This window comes from Pongo abelii, chromosome 17 (assembly GCF_028885655.2).
Source record: "Pongo abelii isolate AG06213 chromosome 17, NHGRI_mPonAbe1-v2.0_pri, whole genome shotgun sequence".
NCBI lineage: Eukaryota > Metazoa > Chordata > Mammalia > Primates > Hominidae > Pongo > Pongo abelii.
Window position 1 is genome coordinate 25,079,701 of NC_072002.2, and position 20,909 is coordinate 25,100,609.

A 20,909-nucleotide genomic window follows, 5' to 3' on the forward strand; every position below is an offset into this window, starting at 1 on the left:
TAAGAAATTTAGAAAATGTCAGAGTTGAGGCCTCAAAAATTTTTTAGAAGTGAACACAAAGAACTGAATAGGTCATAAAACTTCAAAAATAATAAAACCACATTTGATCCTTAAAAAATAACCACTACCACTAATTAGACACTACGTATATACAGAGCTGACAATCCAAACAGAGCTAATAATTCAAAGAACCCTATTTTGTACAACAGCGCTTTCGTATCATGTGCCTCCAGCTGTCAACAATACAGGGAACAGGCTGAATGGCTTTCAGTACTAGCACTGACAACAACTCAACTGAAGACACTAGTGGCCATTAACAAAATGAAATGTATTGGCACACACCTGCTGATCCCGAGGACTAGGGTAATGACACATCTTACTGTGCTTAAGGATAGTATTTGCTTATGCTTGTTATCCAGGAAAAAATATTGAGTCCTTTTGTTCTAAAATAAAAGGGTTCCTAAGTTTCCTGGGGCACTTTATCTATGATCCAAATCAGAAGGCTATTTCCCAAAAAGTAGCCCATACTTTAGTGATGGTTCAAATAAATGAGAATTGTTTTATCACAAATAAATGATTTATTTAAACTATAAAAATAAAAACATGGACTCAGCCACTGTGCTTCTAAAGCTGGCTCCATTTTTTACCCTATAAGATGACCACAAAACTTCAATCATTTCGTTACTTATATATTCAGTATCAAGGTCCTAAAAAGTCTAAAGAAATCAACAAAATAACATCATACTCTTTTTTCATGTGTTCCAAACATGTAAACACCCAAGAATTAACAGCATCCATAAAAAGATCAAAATCCTCCAACAAGTGGGGTATACGTATACAACATACTTGATATGGTTTGGATCTGTGTCCCCCAGCAAATCCCATGACAAATTGTAATCTCCAGTGTTGGTGGTGGAACCTGGTGGGAAGCGACTGGATCATGAGGATGGGTCCTTCATGAATGGTTTAGCACCATCCCCATGATACTGTTCTCATGATAAGAGTTCTCATGAGATCTAGTTGTTCAAAAGAGTGTAGCACTGCCCCTTCGCTCTCTCTTGCTCCTGTTCCCACCATGTGAGGCATCTGCTCCCCCTTTGCCCTCCACCATGACTGGAAGTTTCCTGAGGCCTCCTCAGAAGCAGAAGCCGCCCTGCTTCCTGTACAGCCTGCAGAACTGTGAGCCAATTAAACCTCTTTTCTTTATAAATTACCCAGTCTCAGGTATTTCTTTATATCAATGTGAGAATAGACTAATACAGTACTTAAATACCAGCATACTTCTGCAAAGAGACAGGAAGGGGGACTGGGGAAGTGAGGGAGTGGGGTTAAGACACACTAAAAAAAAATCAGAGTTCAAGACTTGTTATCTCTACAATATTTGAGGAGAGTGCATCAACAACTGTGATAGCTATTGCAGAATCTGCTTTGAACACTAACCAAATTTTTCTAAGTTGGCTACCAAAAATGAAATTTTGATCAACTCTTTAAAATAAATGTGACCCATAAAAATGGTTCTTATCTGAGGTGATAGGTTAATTAGCTTGACTGTGGTGATCATTTAATAATGTATGCAGATATTGAAACAAAAAATAAAGGTGTAAGGAACCCCTATGAACTTGTCCACTGCTCTAAACAATAAATAAAGCTGAATAAAATACAAATGCCATCCACAGAGTTCTATGTTAAATCCTAAGTTGTTACCAGCAACGCAGTTAAAAACTAAACTGATTTTGCTTAAGTTAACATACTTTTTACAACATACTAATAAACTAAAAGAATAACGGGTCGAAAGATCTCAAAGAATTCTCTATATCACAATCATAACTATAAGACAAAAAGTGTATTTTCTACTCCATACTTTTAAAAAATACATCACCAACAGTTTTCAAACCATTTTTGTTAACCTTGCACATTTAGAAATGTATTTTCTTTGAATAAGGGAGTGTCATTTCAGCAACTGTGTAAGTCAGGATTCAGCGTCATACAGCATTTTATCAATTCATCTGAAGTAAATTAACAAACTGTATCTATGCATCACACTATCCAATAATGCCCTAATTTCCAAAGAGCCAAATTTCATGCTAAACAAAGAAAAGGAATATTAACTACTAATTTTATCTAGATACTAGAAAGAAACCAACATGTCAAAGATACTTTTTTTAACCAGTTTTATCAACTTCATCTACAGAAAATATTGACCTAGAAACAGCAGAATACAATTATCAATAGGGTCTTACTACCTACCACATGAATAAAATATTAAGAAAGAGGTGTTTTGTTTATCTTTAGATAGATATAAAAGGTTTTATCCTTAATTGTTAGAAACAAAAACTTCTTATATATTTTGTACTATCATAAGACTTCAGATTTGGTACCTAAAGATTTCATACTTTCTGTAAAAGATGAGATGCAACATTAAACTGATTAACTTGAAAGTCACATAATCAACTAACAACCCAGATGGAGTTGGGTCTGTGCCAGGTTGCACTGAGTTTAAACACATTTCTCAGTAAGTAACATTTCTTGTACACTCTGCAGGTTAGTTAATACTACAACAGTGAGTTTAGGCAGGAACAGTATTTCCCAAAGTATATTTTTTCAGAACATCAGATATTTCCTAATTAGGTTATTTTAAATAAAAAAAAAAATACTGAGTTAAATATATTTCTTTACCGTTACGTTTTCTCAGAGCCTTTAATAGGCAAATACACAATGTGATTCCTCTTGGAGACATTTATAGTATTTTCCCAAGCTCACCTGACTACAGAACGCTTCCAACCTAATACACTGGGAAATACTGCCTTATAAAAACACAATTGTGTTTTAGCCTCTCTTTAACATACACATTAATCAATTAAGGCCACTTCCAGCCTAAATAGTATAAACACAATTTTTGCAAGTTTGAATTACATAAATTTGAAATGGTGATATATTACAATCTTTAAGTCTCATTTTATGTGTAAAACTTGAAATGTAAATTATAAACACTCAAAAACATCCATCAAAAATCATAATGACAAGGCCAGTGAGCCATCAAAGTCATAAGTTATATTTATGTATTGCTATATTGAAACACCACTTCAGCTGGTTCATAGAAGTACCTGCCCATTCTTCTCAGGATCAGTATTGAATTTTGCACATTTTGAATTACCCAACATAATCCAACCATAAAATGCAATCATTACCCCAAGAAATAAAAGGATTCACATCATCCTATATGCTGCTGACACAGTTTTATCATTAAAATTTTACCATTTGAAGAAGCACCTTCAAATGAAAAATGGGCCTCCACTCTTACCTTGGTCAAAAAAATGAATAGAAAGTTTGATAAAATTAAAAATCAATTTTGTCACAGGTACCCGGTAGATTGTAGTCCTGAAATACCATCTCCCACTGAAATGGCCCTGAGCTTCTTTCCAGGTCTGGACCTGGAAAAATCTTGCCACATTAGACAAGAAAATTACCAAAAACTATGAGGGTCAAACAAACTCAAGAACCAATTTGAAAAGTCTCCTTACCAGGCAATTTGAGCACCAATAATAATAATTAACTACCAAGAGTTAAAACTCAAATATGTTTAAATTCATGAGTTTTATCAATATAGAAGCAAGCAGGGAAGAAAGAAAGGATGGAAGGTGGAAAATCAACTGTACTTCACGAGGTGGGATGCTTATAAACCAACTCATTTTTTAACGCCTTTAAAGAGAAACTTTGGCATTTGTTCTGCCTTTTTAAACTTTACCACTGAATAACCAAATATTACATAAGCACAAGTTTCTCCTTACACAAGTATTGTAAGTAGTGTATGAAGTAGGAATGACAAGAGTATGACCATCAGACAATCTTAAATGAATTAACAGACCTAGGCCATACTGTCTCAATCTCAACTTTACTGACATTTTAAGCCAGATTATTCTTTGTTGTGGAGGCTGTTCTGTGCATCACAGGAAGTTGAAAGGCAACCCTGGCCTCTGCCCACTGAACAGGTTACCTGTAGCACCCTTACCTACCTCTCAGTTGTGAAAACCAAAAATGTTTCCAAGCACAGTCCCCAGAGGAGCCAATCGATTGCCCCTGGATGAGAACCACTCATTTCAAACTTTTGATCACAGGAAATACCAGGGACAGGGAAAAAAGGTTAAATGGCACCACAAGGATGGAATCAGCAAAATCAATTCTGTGGGAAAGTCTATAGGCAAACCTAGTTTAATAATAAAAACATTCAATAATTTGCAAAAAAAAAAAAAAAAAGAGAGAGAGATAGAGGAAACATAACAAACTAAGAGATTTAAGAAACATATCATCCAACAGAAGTATTTGGACTTGGCCAGGCACGGTGGCTCACACCTGTAATCCCAGCACTTTGGGAGGCCAAGGCAGGTGGATCACCTGAGGTCAGGAGCTTGAGACCAGCCTGGCAAAAATCCCATCTCTACAAAAAATACAAAAATTAGCCAGGCGTGCACCTGTAATCCCAGCTACTAGAGAGGCTGAGGCAGGAGAATTGCTTGAACCCAGGAGGCAGAGGTTGCAGTGAGCCAAGATCGTGCCACTGCACTCCAGCCTGAGCAACAGAGCAAGACTCCGTCTCAAAAAAAAAAAAAAAAAAGAACTATTTGGACTTTATTTTCATCTAATTCAAACACACTGCAGAAAAAAAAAATTTTAATGACATTCGTGACAAGTTTTAATGCTGTCTGGACAGCTTGATATTAAGGATATACTAAATTTTTAAAGGCATAGTAACAGTATTGTCATTAAAACTCTTTTATCTCTTTTTTAAAGTACTTTGAAAAATATACATTTAAACAGTTACAGATTAAATTATATCACATCTGGGATTTGCCTTAAACAATACCTAAGATGAGAATAGGATTTATATATAATAAGCTTAACCACAAATTAGTCACTGTTAAAGCTGCTCATAAGTTCACAGAGGTTCATTGTACTCCTCCTACCTACTCTTCTAGGTGCTTCAAATTTTTCAAAACAAATCTTAAAAATTATCTTTAGCAGATATTTCCTACAATTTAATATACAAGTCCAGACAATCCAATTAGTGAAAATACATTCTGCAGCTAGCTAATCAAGGCTCAGACTCAGATGTTCTCTAAAGTACTTTGAAATTACTTAACAGCTTTTAGGTTACTAGTAATACCTGCTCTGAAAAGGTTCCAGGCTCAAACTACTCCTGCTCGAGTTCCACCGCAGGTGATTCTGGAAACTCCATTCAGTATTTGTTCAAGCGCTAAAACAGACCCAAAACTACTTTCTTGGATAACTGTGGGCTACACCAATAGGTAGGCATAACTGCTCTTTTCACTCAAGATGTGTAAATGATGAGGTTCAACTGTCATTGCCATATCATTCCCATCAATTTCTGGTTTGGTTTCCAAACCAGTGAGAGCTACTCTTAATCAGCAGTATCAAATACCTGGGGTTCCAACCCTTTTCACACATCTCAAAGTGTGTGCTATCCAGAGCATAGTAGAAGCCCAGATAGAAGACAGATTTACGTTGACCCAATTACTGTAAAAAATGACATAAAACTCTCAGTGAGAAAATATCCAAATGTTTTTTTTAAAAAGTCAATCCAGACAACATGCTGTTTTGTTTTCTTGGTTTCAACAGTAAGAGCTGGGCAAGCTATTAGCTTCCCTCCGCCTAAGCAAAAAAGAAAACCTCCAAATGGGAAGCATACACAGGCCATCTGACACTCACTTTACAGAGAGAATATACGTGTTCACATGGCAAATACCTCAAAAATCACTTAAAAGAGGCATTTTAAAAATTCAAAATATAATTTGGTCAACACCTAATTACCAGAGACCTTTTCATTTCTGCTTATCCTGAAACAGGAACACAATAACTGAACCCACATATTTAATCTGCATGTTTACTTTTCAATAGAGCAAATGGCCACCAGATTAAGGCAGTAGTCATGTCAGATTGTAACCAAATTGTGCCAAACCATTCTATTTATCCATATTATTGTATGTATTAAGTCACATACACACACAGAAAAACTTATCTTTCAAGTCTCTCTTACCATAGGAAAAGATTCAAATTTGCAATCCAGACAGGGAAAAGGACAAGGTAAGTGACTATAACCCACTCTGTACATTCACAGACTACTTTTTGTTTTTAAATAAACAAATATATCCCTCAGTCCCCCAAATTGTATTTGACTTACACTAATGAGTGAGCAGCATAATAATTATTTACTAAAGAATACAATCAGATGGATTTGACTAAAAACAAAAGTGAGCAAAATACCTGGGAATAACTAAACCTGGAATAAACTGTCCATGTAAGTGAATTTATCCCCAAACTGCTGGTACACAGTGGCCAAAAAGCAATTTATATGTATTTTCAAATTACGTATACACGTCTCATTCTAAAAAAGAACTTGTAGTGGTTTACGTCACAAAAAATCTGGTAGACTTAAATGATTCTTCTCCAGGATGCAGTCTGGACCTAAAAGTGAGTCTTTCTTTCTTCTTGGATAAACAAAATGTTATTTAAAAAAAAAAAAAAAAAAAAAAAAAGGCATACCAAGTTTTTTAAAACTTAACCACTGAGTCTTATGAAGTGAAATAGCCATATCACACATACCTCAAAGGTAAAAAATAAAAGCAAAACTAATCAAAGGAACTGAGAGCTCAACAGCTCTCAATTTTTTTTACATTCTCCTACTTACCAATTTATCATTTTCATTGGGCATTTCAAATACTCTCAATTTTTTTTACATTCTCCTACTTACCAATTTATCATTTTCATTGGGCATTTCAAATACACATCTCAATTTGGAATCCATTAATTCATCAGGTTTTGCCTCTTTCCACTAAAAATAAACAAAACCAAACATGAGACATAGGAGGTATGATCATGGTAAGTTTGTTTCACCTCACGGGACAGCTAAAAGATGAGTGAAGCTGCCTGGCTTGGCTGAAATACACTGGTGCACTCTTTATTGATCACCCTGCCATTGTTATCGGCTAATGTCACAGAACCTTTATATAATCCTAGAGTTACTATCACCATCCATTAAAATCACGATGATCTCATTAGCAACCACACGACTTCTTCTTAGGAGCAGCATTTCTTTCTTTTTTTCCAGTTGGTCTCATTCTGTCTCCCAGGCTGGAGTGCAGTGGCCCCTCCTGGGCTCAAGCAATCCTCCCATGCCTCCTGGGTAGCTGGGACTACAGGCATCCAACACTATACCCAGCTGATTTTTGTGGTGGTGGTTTTTTTGTTTTTTTTGTTTTTTTTTTTTGTAGAGACAGGGTCTTGTCATGTCGCCTGGGCTGGTCTTGAACTCCTGGGCTTGAGATACTCCCGTCTTGGCCTCCCAAAAGGCTGGGATTACAGGTGTGAGCCACTGCACCAGGCCAGTAGCAGCATTTCTAAATTGTTTCTAAAAAAAATACTATTTAAAAATTCTTTCATTCTTTAAGTTAGGATTATCTATAATGAAGAAATTGGCAGTTTTTTAAAACCCTAAATTTAACTTTTAGTTTTTAGAAATTAAGATTTTTCTACTGACTGCTAAACAAAACCCACAGTTTAAACTCCACTTCCCAAAATAAATTCTTCTTCTATACTTACCACAGCTTCCATATCTGAAGTGTTTGGTGGAGCAAAAATTGTCTGTACCATAAACTTGTGTTTACTCTTTTCATTCGGATCATAGTCAAAGGGCTGTAGCATTACTAAATAAGAAAAAAAGGATACATTATATTGTCTCCTGCATGTCTGAAAGACATACATTGAAACAGTTACAGATTAAATTATACTAAGTCTGGGATTTGCCTTAAACAGTATCTGGCAATAGTATCATTCCTATTACTTCACAAATATGCAAATTTTAAAAAAACCAAGAAGGGTTCAAGAAACCAAACACTGGAATGTTTAAGAATCCAGAATCAACTTAATGGATCCCAAGTATTTTTAAATTGTCTGTCTTTCTAATTTACTAAGTTTTCCACAACCAACAAAATAAACAATTGCATTTAAAAATTAAATATGAATCTATGATTTTGCCCTTTCTAAACTCAGCTTGTGAAAATTTTCAAAACTTTGCCAACATTAACTATAATGCCTATAAGCTCAGATTAAATATGTTATTAAAACTACTTATGAATTTAGGCTTCATTTTAGTGTTTTCTGATTTAAAATTATACAACTGAGATATTTAAAGGAGAAATACTCAGTAACTTAAAACCTCACTACCATCTGTTTTTTGTTTTTTAAAACAGGGTCTCACTCTGTCGCTGAGGCTGCAGCGCAGTGGCGCAATCTCAGCTCACTGTAGCCTCAACCTCCCTGGGCTCAGGCAATCCTCCCACTTCAGGCTCCTAAATAGCTAAGACTATAGCCACATGCCACCATGCCCAGCTGATTTTTGTATTTTTTGTAGAGAAAGGGTTTTCGCCATTTTGCCCAGGCTGGTATCAAAATCCTGGGCTCAAGAGATCCGCCCTCCTCAGCCTCCCAAAGTGCTAGGATTACAGGCGTGAGCCACAGCACCCGGCCCATATATTGTTTTAATATAATTAATTTTTCAAAAATGTATTTTAAATAAACATCTATTTCAGAGTTTATGAATTTATTTAAATCTTCTAAGAAAACAAAAGTACACAAGGAAACCATATAGCCTCCTGAGTTCTAAAATTTATTCTACAGTCTCAATAACATTCAAAATTTTTAAGCATTTTTTTTTTTTTTTTTTTTTTTGAGACGGATTCTTGCTCTGTCGCCCAGACTGGAGTGCAGTGGCGCAATCTCAGCTAACTGCAAGCTCCACCTCCCGGGTTCACGCCATTCTCCTGCCTCAGCCTCCCGAGTAGCTGGGACTACAGGCGCTTGCCACCATGCCCGGCTAATTTTTTTGTATTTTTAGCAGAGACGGGGTTTCACCGTGTTATCCAGGATGGGCTCGATCTCCTGACCTCAAGATCCGCCCGTCTCAGCCTCCCAAAGTGCTGGGATTACAGGCATGAGCAATTTTTAAGCATTTATAATTTCTCATCTTTTAACTTTTCTAAGGTTCCATGTGGTTCTAAGTCATGCTAAATTTATGTAACATGAGTCAAATATGAGACTATATAAAGAATGAATCAACAGTTACACAAAATATGTACATAGTATTATAGAAATTATTTCCCTAACTTTAGATTATTTCTAAGATATATCTCCACACTTTCAAAAAGATAAACATGGGTAAATAAATGTAAGAAATAATAATTAATGTAATAAAGTCTTATTCATAAGGTGTGTCTGAGAAGTCCATTAACTGCTATCAAGGTTAAGACAACTTTTTCAAGGGGCCAAATACACAGCAGCAGGAAATGTACTGAATAAAATGCCTCAGAATACAGCTTAAGCTAAATAAAATTCCATTAGCAACCTTCACTGAGTAATGATTATAAGCTAATCACTATGAACCAAAAATTTGTGAATAAAACGAAAACTTACAACATGGTTAAGTTTATAGCAGTTATACTCTAATTTAGGTTGCAGACCACATAACAAGACAAAGACGATCTTAAAAACATATAAAAATGTGCACAAATTGAAGCAAACTCAAAAAACAAAGCGTCAAAGGGACACAGGGAAAAAGAGATGAGCATGTAGTACAGAGAATTAATCAGAGAAGGTTGCTGGAAGAAGCACAGCTTTGAGTGACTGTAAATGGAAATACACTACACTAAAAATTGGAAAAGCCAAATTCTAATTGAAGTAGAACAATCCAAGGGCATGTTTGCGTAATCAGTAACCAGTTTGTCTGAAGGTTTTAATAAGCCAGGTTTCTGTGGGAGAAAGTGCTTTGATACGTTATTTTCTCAAGAAATATTAATACACAGAAACCAGCAATCTAGGCCCCTCAAAAAGTCCTTCTGCATAGTTGTATGGATTCCTAGGGATATAACTGTTTGTACCAATAAACTATTTTTAGCCATGTGGATTGAAATAATTATATCTTCTGGCCAGGTGCAGTGGCTCACGCCTGTAATCCCAACATTTGAGGAGGCTAAGGTAGACGGATCACTTGAGGTCAGGAGTTCGAGACCAGCCTGGCCAACATGGTGAAACCCTGCCTCTACTAAAAATACAAAAATGAGCCAGGCATGTTGGCGCACGCCCGTAATCCTAGCTACTCAAGTGGCTGAGGCAGGAGAATCACTTGAACCCAGGAGGCGGAAGTTGCAGTGACCTGAGATCACACCACTACACTCCTACCTGGGCAACAGAGCAAGACACTGTCTCAAAAAAAGAAAGAATTCTCTCTTCTTCTAATTGTGCTAAAGGCTTAAAGATGTAGTAAAAAGCAGCAACATCCAGAGTGCATGCATTCATTCCTTCATCTTTATTTCCCGTCTCTCTTTCCCAGGAACTGATGAATTAGACTTAGCAAAGAAACATGAAAAGCACTCCTCCCAGGCCTCCTTACCACAAGACTCACTAAAACATCTTTTTCCTAGCTCTTGAGGTTTTTGGCTATACCTGCTGAGGGAAGATTTAGTGTCACCAAGAACTCTATGGTCTGTCCTTCATGGCCTTTGCAGTCAGGGTCCACCTCTAAACACTCTCTCAATGAGCCTACCCTGGGTTCTCTCTCTCTGTACCCAATTCTGCTGTGAACTTGAAAACTGATACGGAATTATTATAATATCTTAGGATTACTTATCAAGATCACCTAGGCTTTTTTTTTTTTTAAGGTACACTTTTTTTGTTTGTTTGTTTTGAGACGAAGTCTTACTCGTGCAGTCTCGGCTCACTGCAACCTCCGCCTCCTGGGTTCAAGCAATTCTCTGCCTCAGCCTCCCAAAAGTAGCTGGGAATACAGGCGCCCACCACCACACCCGACTCATTTTTTTGTATTTTTAGTAGAGATGGGGTTTCACCATCTTGGCCAGGCTGGTCTTGAACTCCTGACCTCGTGATCCACCCGCCTCGGCCTCCCAAAGTGCTGGGATTACAGGCATAAGCCACCGCGCCCAGCCTAAATGTACACATTTCTAAGCCATGCTCCTAGAGATTCCAATCTGGGAGAGATGAATCCATGTGTGTTCCTGCTCCCTGTGTTATTACAGCACATAGTGGGAGTTGAGAAGTACTGCTGTAAAGAAAGAGTAAATGCGGCCTGAGAGGTTCTCCCCGAAGTAAAACACATGGGACCATATAAGTTCTCATATTTACTTCCTATTTCCTATTTCTCAGCTATATTAGTGAAGTCAGAGGGACTGAGAAAGAAAGAAACAGTTTATAGGGGGCATTAGGTATGGTACCAGTATCGACTCCATAGCAGGAGTAAGCAATCCATATATGGCAAGCATACTTCTTTGACAAGTAAACACATAAGAGAGTAGTAAAATAAAAATAAACTTTTCACACACAGGACACTGTTGACATTTACAATGAAAGGCATAAAGACTCATCTGATTTGACAGAGTAGGCAAAAAAGTGGCATTGCACCTTTTTAAGCAAAAGAATTATGACACTTCTATAGCTGCATGCAATGTGTAATATCATCATGATCTGAAGGAGAATGACCCATCAGAAAAATAATATAATTTTTCAAAGATAAAATAACAAAGGCAGAGAAGGTAGCGGTTAGCTGTAGAAATAAAGACTAAATATAAAGTTTGTAATTGACAATAATTTCTGATAAACTGACCACACTCCCTACACAGAAGATGAGAGTGGGAAATTTTCTGAAACAGCTTGCATAGTACTATAACAAGACACCTTTAAAGGCAAAACCAGAATAATATACGAATTATTTCCCTCCCTCCAGATGAAACCTTATTAAACAAAAACATAACCATAAAACGTCAAAATTCAAATGTACATAAATTCAGAACATGATTTGCTACCTGAAACAGTCACAGTTGACCCTGGGTCAATAATTCCACTGTTGGGCCTCACACAGTACCGGCGAGGTGCTGTAGTCTTCACTTTGAAACACACTTTTCTATCCGATGGATTTCGCAATTTAAGATTTGTAGTGACTACATCTGTGAAGGGGCCTGTAAAGTTTAAAAATCAAAGAGAAAACAAAATTTAATTGGATTCTCAACAACGAAGGATTCAAAACTGAAAGTATATAACCTCAATTTTAATTAAGTGCTGACATTTGTAGGCATAAATATCCCAAATGGCTACTAACACTGCCTTTCTCCAGGTGGTAGACTTAAAAAACAAGTCGTATTTTCTTCTTCATTCCCTGTATTTCACAAAATTTCTACCATAAACATGTATGATTTCTATCAAAAAAGTACTATGAAACTTTTGATCTATGAACTTTACAACTGTATTTCACGTATTTGTTAAGTGTTTATTATGCCATATGCTCTAGATACAAAGTTTTTAAGCTTTGGTTCTGCACCCAAACAACATAAAATTACAAAACAAAGAACCCAAAAGGCTGATCCATTTTGCTGAAGAAAAGCCTGAAGAAAAATTATGCAGATTAATTTGGACAACAAAATAAATACCTGTTAATTTGGAGGAAGAAGATAAAAACATGTTCCAGTTGGGAACAATAACCACAGTTCTAAGTATTCCAAAAGTAATTTTAAATCGTTCTGAAAACAATTCGTTTAAAGTTATATATTTTTTAAAAAAGCTAGAAGGCTGGAATCAAAGACAACAATTATAAAGGCTCTCTTTTCTTTATTTCAATCTTAAATAAGAATAAGCATGTCTTTTAAAATTTTACAAAGGCAAAGTCATTAAAAGACACCTATTTCAAGCCCTAAGAAGTAAAATGATTTTATGCTATGCTTAAAGTTTGTTAGTAGTAAAATATTTTCTAATAAATAAAAATTTGGAACTAGGATGAGAGGAAGGAGATAAAAATGGGTGAAAATTAGAAGAAAGCATATAAAGGCAGAGAACCAGTTATAGAAAAGAAAGCATTTTAATATAACTAACAGGTCTGCATTTAAAAAAAAAAAAAAGCATACATATGACAAAGTATCATCTTCTGAACTGCTTGTTTCATTATATGGTCAAACTAATCATTCCATTTACAACATATACCCCTTGCTGCTTCTTCAACCCCAAGTGCTTGCATTTTCTTTTTGAAAAGCATCTGATTAACAACTCCACCACAAAACTAGTATGAGAGTAAAGACAAAAAACTCCAATGTGTCCATTTCACTACATGAATCCACAAAATGGCTGGCTGGAGATACGTTTTGAACTGATAAAACTAGAAGTCTTAAAGGCAAATTCCATTTCTTAACATTCTCAAACCCATAATTACTACAAACACTTAAAAATGTAAAATGTTATAGGACTATTTCGACTGGGACTTTAACATTAGTAGCAAGCACAGATTAAAATAAAGATCCAATTTCTTAGTAACGTGACAAAAAGATGTCACAAAATTTTAATTTTGAACAATCCTAATCCATAATGTGAATGCCTAATTATTTTAATTACATATTTATGTATTTTCATAACATAATTATGTAAGTTTTTAGAATTAAATGTTTTATTAATTTAATTTTAATTCTCCCCAATTTTAAAAAGTACCAATTATCCAAACTAAGGTAAAATAATTTTTTAAACTGATTTTTAAAATGACTGCGGGCCAGTTTTCATCAACAAACTCTACAAGAGTTGTACGAATTCTGAAATAGTATTTACATTTCATGATACTGCCCACCAGGGATTATAAATTGTCAATACAGATTGTGGGCTTTCTAGACATAAAAATATAAATTATCTGAAGATAATGACAACATACCAAAAGAAATACACCTCACCAATTCAAAACAAAATTCTTAACAGGACATGTTAACCTTGCGAGTAAAATGTAGAATTATCTATAATAAACCCACTTAACTACTGAATTTGAGATTTTCTGCTCCATTGTATCCCTCTAGCCTCTCAATGAGGGTTGCTCCCAGCAGACAGCTAAGAGTTTGAGCCCCTTTCCTAGTTTAAAATGGAAAATTATCAAGTACTGATGACCATTAGCAAAGGAATAACCAGATTTAATAGCTAAAAAAGGTCATGGGAAGAAATATCTGGTCCACTTTTGTGAGTCACAGAATCCTTTAAGAACCTGACGAAAGCCATATCCCACCTCAGAAAAACATACCTAGGTAAATATTCACAAAAATTTTACATTGACTTTTATGGAAGGTAAAATGAGTTGGAGAGCTGAGTTCAGGGATGGAGGAGTTGTATCATGTACCCCCACCCCGCCAGGAGCTGCTGATTAAAAGGCCTGATGAAGAAATCTACCTTAAGATCTTCAGAAAAGAGAAGTTATTTACCTTACTGAAAGTGCTACAAACATAACCCTTTAGGTGATAACTGTTCCTTTCATTAGGCATTATGATTGGGTGGTACTACTGGGGTGGGACGGTGGGAGCAGGAAACAGGACGGTAGACATTCTGCAATGCAGACCCATACAATGAAGTACTATGTTCCCATTGCACTGAATTTTCAAATACTCCTCCAGAAATTCATATTGGTGAAAAACCTCTTTTCCAAGTATTCATCTATTATGTGAACAGGAAAAATGTGTACTCCTTGCTTCAAAATGTTAAAAGGTGAGTTCACCATTACAGAAGATTATTCTAACAATAGCAATGCCACTCATGATACCTGAATCACCCATACAACACATCTGAATTAGTCAGCTGGCATTTGTAGGTGACACATTCATATGAATCTACCTATATTCACATGAATCTACCTATATGCCCTAAAAGGGCATATTCTTATTTTGCCCTTTTATCAAAACTGTCAGTACTATTCGGGTAACTCTCGTCTTACTTCTCTTAAATCCAAACTTACTCATCTTAAGTAGATACAAACATCTGACTACTGTACCTACAAACTTAAGTAGAGTACAAGTATTTGACTACTTCATCATGTCTTCTAGTGTAGTCACGCTCAAACATTTACACTTAAAATGAGCATTCCATTATAAAATTACTTCCTTTTTTTTCCTTATGTTATAGCTAGGGCAAACATATTTTAACATTTTTAATTATACATGCTGGTCATTTTATATATGAATTTCATTTCAGGACAGCAACAGCATTACAAAATATAAACATGAGTTATGAAGTTAGAGTTAAGAACCCCTGAATTAAACCAACAATCTCCTGCTTCACTAATTGAAAATATATCCTTTGTAAGGTTTAGATGATTAAACCATCAAGAGAAACAAGTGGCCACCATAAAAGTCGGGATAATGGTTAATTCTGCAGTGGAAGTAACTGGGAGAGGGTAAAAGGAGCGCTTTGCCGAATGCTAGCCAAGTTCTATTTCTCACCCTGGAGATGATTATATGAGTATTTAACTTTTGATAATTCCTTGAACTGTATATATCTTTCATTTACGAAAAACAATAAAAATCTTTTTTAGAAAAACTGATCCTTGAAATAACCTTGAAAAATTGAAAAACCAGTGAAAAGCAGTTTCGATGACAAAGTGAACATCTGATGCAATTTATGTAATAAATATACTTAGAGAATTTCTAAAACTTAATCCCTATAAATGAGGGAAATCCTATCATTTGCCCAATATGAATGCTTAGTTTAACATTTAGGAAACAATTTTTGAACTAGTCCATTTTAATCAAAAGTACTGATAGAAACTTAGGTTAGAGATATGTCACTGTTTATAATGAACTATCCCATATGAAAAAAGAAAACTGCATACAAGTTACATTTATTTGCACTCTTATATTGAAAAAAATCTACAATTAAAATACTTCTACCTTTCAATTATGTGGCTGTTGTTCTTTGGAAGCCCTACCATTTCCTGCCACTAAGTATTCTGTCCCAACTCCTCTACAGCTGTCACTGCCATTAAGCCAAAATCCTACTCCTATTCCCAAATTCTTACAATCAAACAGAAATGTAACACATACACAAATGTGGCCTTTCAGTAAAAAAGTCTGAACATAAGTTTTAAAAAAACTTAGAGCCTGAGATGTCAAAAATATTAGAAAATTTTAATGCAGCTCACCCAGAAGTCAGTCAAGTGAGACTGGCCTGCCTCCTTTGCCTAAAAACATTTTTCCAGCAGGAAATACCCTTTTTAATCAGTCCATATATGTAAAATTCAACCACTCAGAACAATGACTTCCTTTTAAATAGTGGGACCTTTATTCTCCAAACCACCCAGTCTTAAAAGGAATCCCACTAAGCTAAGAGCTATCAAAAAAAAAAAAAAAAAAAAAGAACCACTCTAACGGTTTTTAAAAACTGTTTTCATCCATATTTTGATGTGAACTATTGATAACGAAGTTATCTTGAAAGGCTGAGTTGAGTTCAGCTGCAAAGAGAATCAATTGTGGAGGAGGGGAACAGCTAGCTTTTCCCCCAACATTTTATTATGAAAAATTTGACACAGAAGTTGAGATAATTATATAAACACTCATACACTCACATTCTACGATGAACATTTTGCTGTATTTACTTTGCAGCTTATCTATCTGCCCTGTCCAGACATCCACTTAATTTCTGATGCACATCAAAGTAAGCTGAAGATATCAGTATAGTCACTCCTGAACATCTCAGTATGCATATCAACTTTAGTATTTGTTTTGTTAGAAGAATAAAATTTTAATACGGGATAAGCAGTAGTATATCACAGAGAGCATTTCAGAAAACAGAAAACACTTCTAAAATATAGCTTAAGAATAAACAGACAATGCACATGAACATTAATTTATGAACTCTGTGACTCCCATTTAGGCTAGTTACTCAGAGGTGTGTTTAGGAGACAATTCTCCAGGGGCCTCTAGCATTTCTGCACCTCTTGCAAGGAAAAGTCCTGGGGGTTTTTACCCAGACTATCTTTTCAAGGATGTATTAAATAGTGAATTGTCTTAGAAGACAACAACTCCCTTCTGAGGAGAGGGGCAGGTTTGTTCACTGACCAATATAATCAAGATAAGGTCTTCTACTGGAACAAAGGTCAGGTAGGTTTCTGTGCAGCCCACTATGAAAGATTCCGGTTCTCTAAGCTCAGGGTTTCTAGTTATGATGCAAACTCACTATGTGAGTAGCATCTACCCGAACACCTCTGTCACCTCCATGGAACTTGAGGAGGGCAAGGAAAACCAACACAAATATAAAGCCCATTCCACTTGCAGTGCCATGAACAATGATGTCTACTGTCTAACTCAGGAAATCTCACTTCTTCTACCAACATCTACAAAACTGCAGCAGGCTAAATTTTCAGTCCCTTCACAGTTCTTGACAAGGTCTTTGTAAATTCTTAGCTATGCAGGGCAGACTAATGAGGAATGCTGGGTGCTCTGTTCAAATACACAAACAATGTACCCACAGCAATGCAGGCGATGACTACCTTCAATGTTTCCAACAGGTTTTAGCTAATTAAGTTGTATCACTGATTAAACTGTTTCCCAGTTACACAAGGGTTATGCTGCTGAGTATCTGTGGTGTCATGTTAAGGTAATCATATATACAAAACATATATTAATACTATATAGTACACAGACTATCTACTAATGGAACAGCTAGCGTTTATTGGGCACTCATGTATCAATAACTTTATATGAACTATGTTATTTAACCCTCGCAAGTCCACGAAGTAGATACTTCCATTACATTTTAATATACCAAGTTTACAGATGATTCAACTTAGAAGGTAAACAGTAGTCCAAGGTCATATAACTCAAAGCAACGAAAGTGGGAAGTCAAACCAGGTCTGACTCTAGGGTCTGAACTCTCATAAATTTTGTACGTATAACCTAACGGTATTTATTTTCTAATTCATAAGTATTCCAGGTAGACTTCTGCCACAATAAAGCATGAAAATGCAGTCAAATTAGCAATATATGAAAAAGATTTTTAAATGGATATTGTATTTCTCTTGGTCACACAGGTCAACACTGAACACTTCCTAAGTATCAAGCACTCAAAAAATATTTTACATTTTACATCCAAGAAAGTCCTAAAACATTCTTATTACAAATTTTTTAAATGATGTCACTTGAATTTACCCTTACTATATATTTTTTTCAAACACACTGAAATATCAGACTTGATGTAAGCTCCATGAATAGGTCTTTGTTTCATTAGCTGCTGTATCCCCAGCAACTAACACAATGCCTGGTGTAGTAGGTACTGAAGAAATATTTTTGTATAAATATTTTTGTACAAATAGAGTACTACTTTCTGGGGAAAAAAAAGAGTCTTAGTTCTATTTTAAAAAAATTAGTCATTGAAGCACTAAAACATATCTCTTTATAAGATTTCACAAGCATCATAAAAGTATGGATCCTGAGATTAATGGAAAAGCAAGACTGCACTATTTTATTTCAGCCTCTAAGGGCTTTAATTACTGAAATTGCCTCACTGTCCATATTATACAATTATACAAACATATTATACAATCATATTATACAATCAGTTTATCCATATTATATAATCAACAAACAGTTTCAGAATGTATCATGAAAACTCTCCAAAATCCACTTAATATAGTCATGTAACCATTTTTTATAAACCAGTATTCCCACTCTGGGAGCCTAAAATAACAGTATGAAAAAGTTACCAACAGGAAGGGACCATGTCTTTTACTTCTTTTACACCATTTTCATACAGTGTAGTATTGTTCTGGTCGCATAAATACTCATCCATCACATTTACATAAACAGGTACCTAAATAAAAAATGAAAACACTTCTTTCCATTCTTTTGGCAGCCTTCTGGGGGAAGAGAGATGCTCATTTCTGTTACTGATGTTATACTATGACTTTTTTAAAAAAAGCATAATGTAGTATGTTCAATCTGAGACTTAACAGCTAAAACCATTACTTAGGTGATGGACCTTGGGTAAATCACTTCCCCTCTCTATCCCAGTCTAACCTTCTTCATTTTAGAATTTGTAGGCAAAATGATCTCTAAGGCTTCTCTCATGTCATGTGACATTGTGATTAACTTTACTTACCACCTTAAAGAACGTCTTCTACCCTGTGGTAAAGACAGGAGATAATTCAATCTTAAACCCATCACAGCTTTACTGACATTTAAAAAAAAACTACCTTAAACGTTTTAGCAGTGCTTTTTAAGGTATTCTGATGCATACACTGCTCAGTCTGACCTAAACAATCCTGGTGACATAATTTTGAAAACAACGCAGAGAAAATAAACAATAGTCTTAACACAGAAGTAGAACACTTTGATTTGCAACATATCATACCAATTTTATGTCCCTCCACTCTAAACTTCCAAAGAACAATAAGATGTACACATATGTAAATTATTTGTAAAAGAACAATGTTCGTGTTCAAGAATGAACATGAAATTAGTGCATGCTACTAATAATAATTTAACATCTTGATTAAAATAGAAACAAGCGGTCCACATCTAAAGTTTAAGTTTTTGGATTCTAGATAGGTAGGATGCAAAGAAATAGAAAAGAAGGTACATTTTCAGAGAACCTGAAATAAACTTTTTTTATTATTATTTAGATCTAAAGTTCTTGCTAGGGGAAAACATAACATGAAAAAATGATCACAATAATCTTAACTAAAAACATACAAGATATAAATATATAGTTATACACAGCATAGTTATAAAAAGTTTATCAAAATGTTAACAGTGGTTATTTTGTGAGATTGAGTAATTTTTATTGGCTTTATAATATCTCCTATCCAAGTACTAACCAGGCCCGACCCTGCTAGCTTCCGAGATCAGACGAGATTGGGCGCTTTCAGGGTGGTATGGCCATAGACGGCTTTATAATATCTATACTTTTTCCATTTTCTACATTTAGCATTGATTTTATATAACAAGGGACTTTTAAACATGTACCCATAGTAGCTTAATTTGCTTATAAATCCTCTTATTTGTAAAATCCTGGAAGAAAAAAACTGAAAAAATTCAGAACCACAGATTTTTTGGGGATCTGTTGTTAGTGAGGTTTTTCTCAGTGGGAACAGTACTCAGAAAACAAGACCAAGAGATTCTGGCCCTGCAGGCTTTAAAAAGTAAAATTTTTTCACAGGAAAAACTAAACAGGAAACACACTGTATGATTTAAAGGCACCCTATATGTCTTTAAAGTATGACAGTCACTCCATGTCATATTATTCAAGAATTAAAATTATATACATATTCATATACACTTCACACATATACACACATACATGAAACATACAGCTACAAAACAAAAGAGCTGTCAAAACATAGGCCCATGAGAAATTTGTCAAGTTATACTATAAACACACGTTTAGAAGTCCTCTCATAGCAACAATTCTTTTTTAATTAACATCCCTACTTTTTAATGGTAATTCAATCTAATCATTTCCTTAAAAGGCTGAAAGATACGTAACTAAACTCCTCACTCCTTTAAATCTGAATTTTCAGAACAGTATCAAACATTTGTGATAACTAGTTATAAAGAACATCCAAACACCAGAGAAAAGCAGCTAAGCATGCTATGGTATATTAATGATGCATAAGTCAACAAAAATGATGTGGAGGTTTCTTTTATAAGCATTGAAGACACCAGTTTAGACTTTTTATAAAGTGAAATATGTGTTACAGAATAACAATTACAAAGTGAAATATTTATAACAGATTACAGAATTTATTTTTTATAAAGTGAAATGTTAAATAATGTGTTACAAATGTCTTCAGAAAATATCAAATCCAATCTCATTTAAGCAAAGAATATTTTATTATTAAAAAAACCCATACTGAAGAGTTCATCATAAAGATGTAAGCAATTCAGTGGCACAGGAAATGAAGTACAACTGGCATCACAGGAAGAGGCTGTATTCAAGAGAAACGAATTCCTGGGATCAAAAGACCTCTCTGCCTACATTTCTCTGTCTTTTTTCTCTCAATTAGTTGCTTCTGCTTGCCACTGGTCCAAATCAGCCACTGTTTT

At 35.1% G+C, this 20,909-nt stretch overlaps 1 protein-coding gene across 1 annotated transcript in view; it reads right to left on the reverse strand.

Moving 5' to 3' along the window:
• Positions 1 to 20,909, reverse strand: part of VAPA (VAMP associated protein A) — a gene marked incomplete at its 5' end in the record, with an annotated part of 42,510 nt that overhangs the window by 12,905 nt on the left and 8,696 nt on the right. The window contains 3 exon segments of the mRNA NM_001133171.1: positions 6,767 to 6,847; positions 7,615 to 7,718; positions 11,886 to 12,038. Of these exon segments, the coding sequence (NP_001126643.1) occupies positions 6,767 to 6,847; positions 7,615 to 7,718; positions 11,886 to 12,038 (338 nt within the window).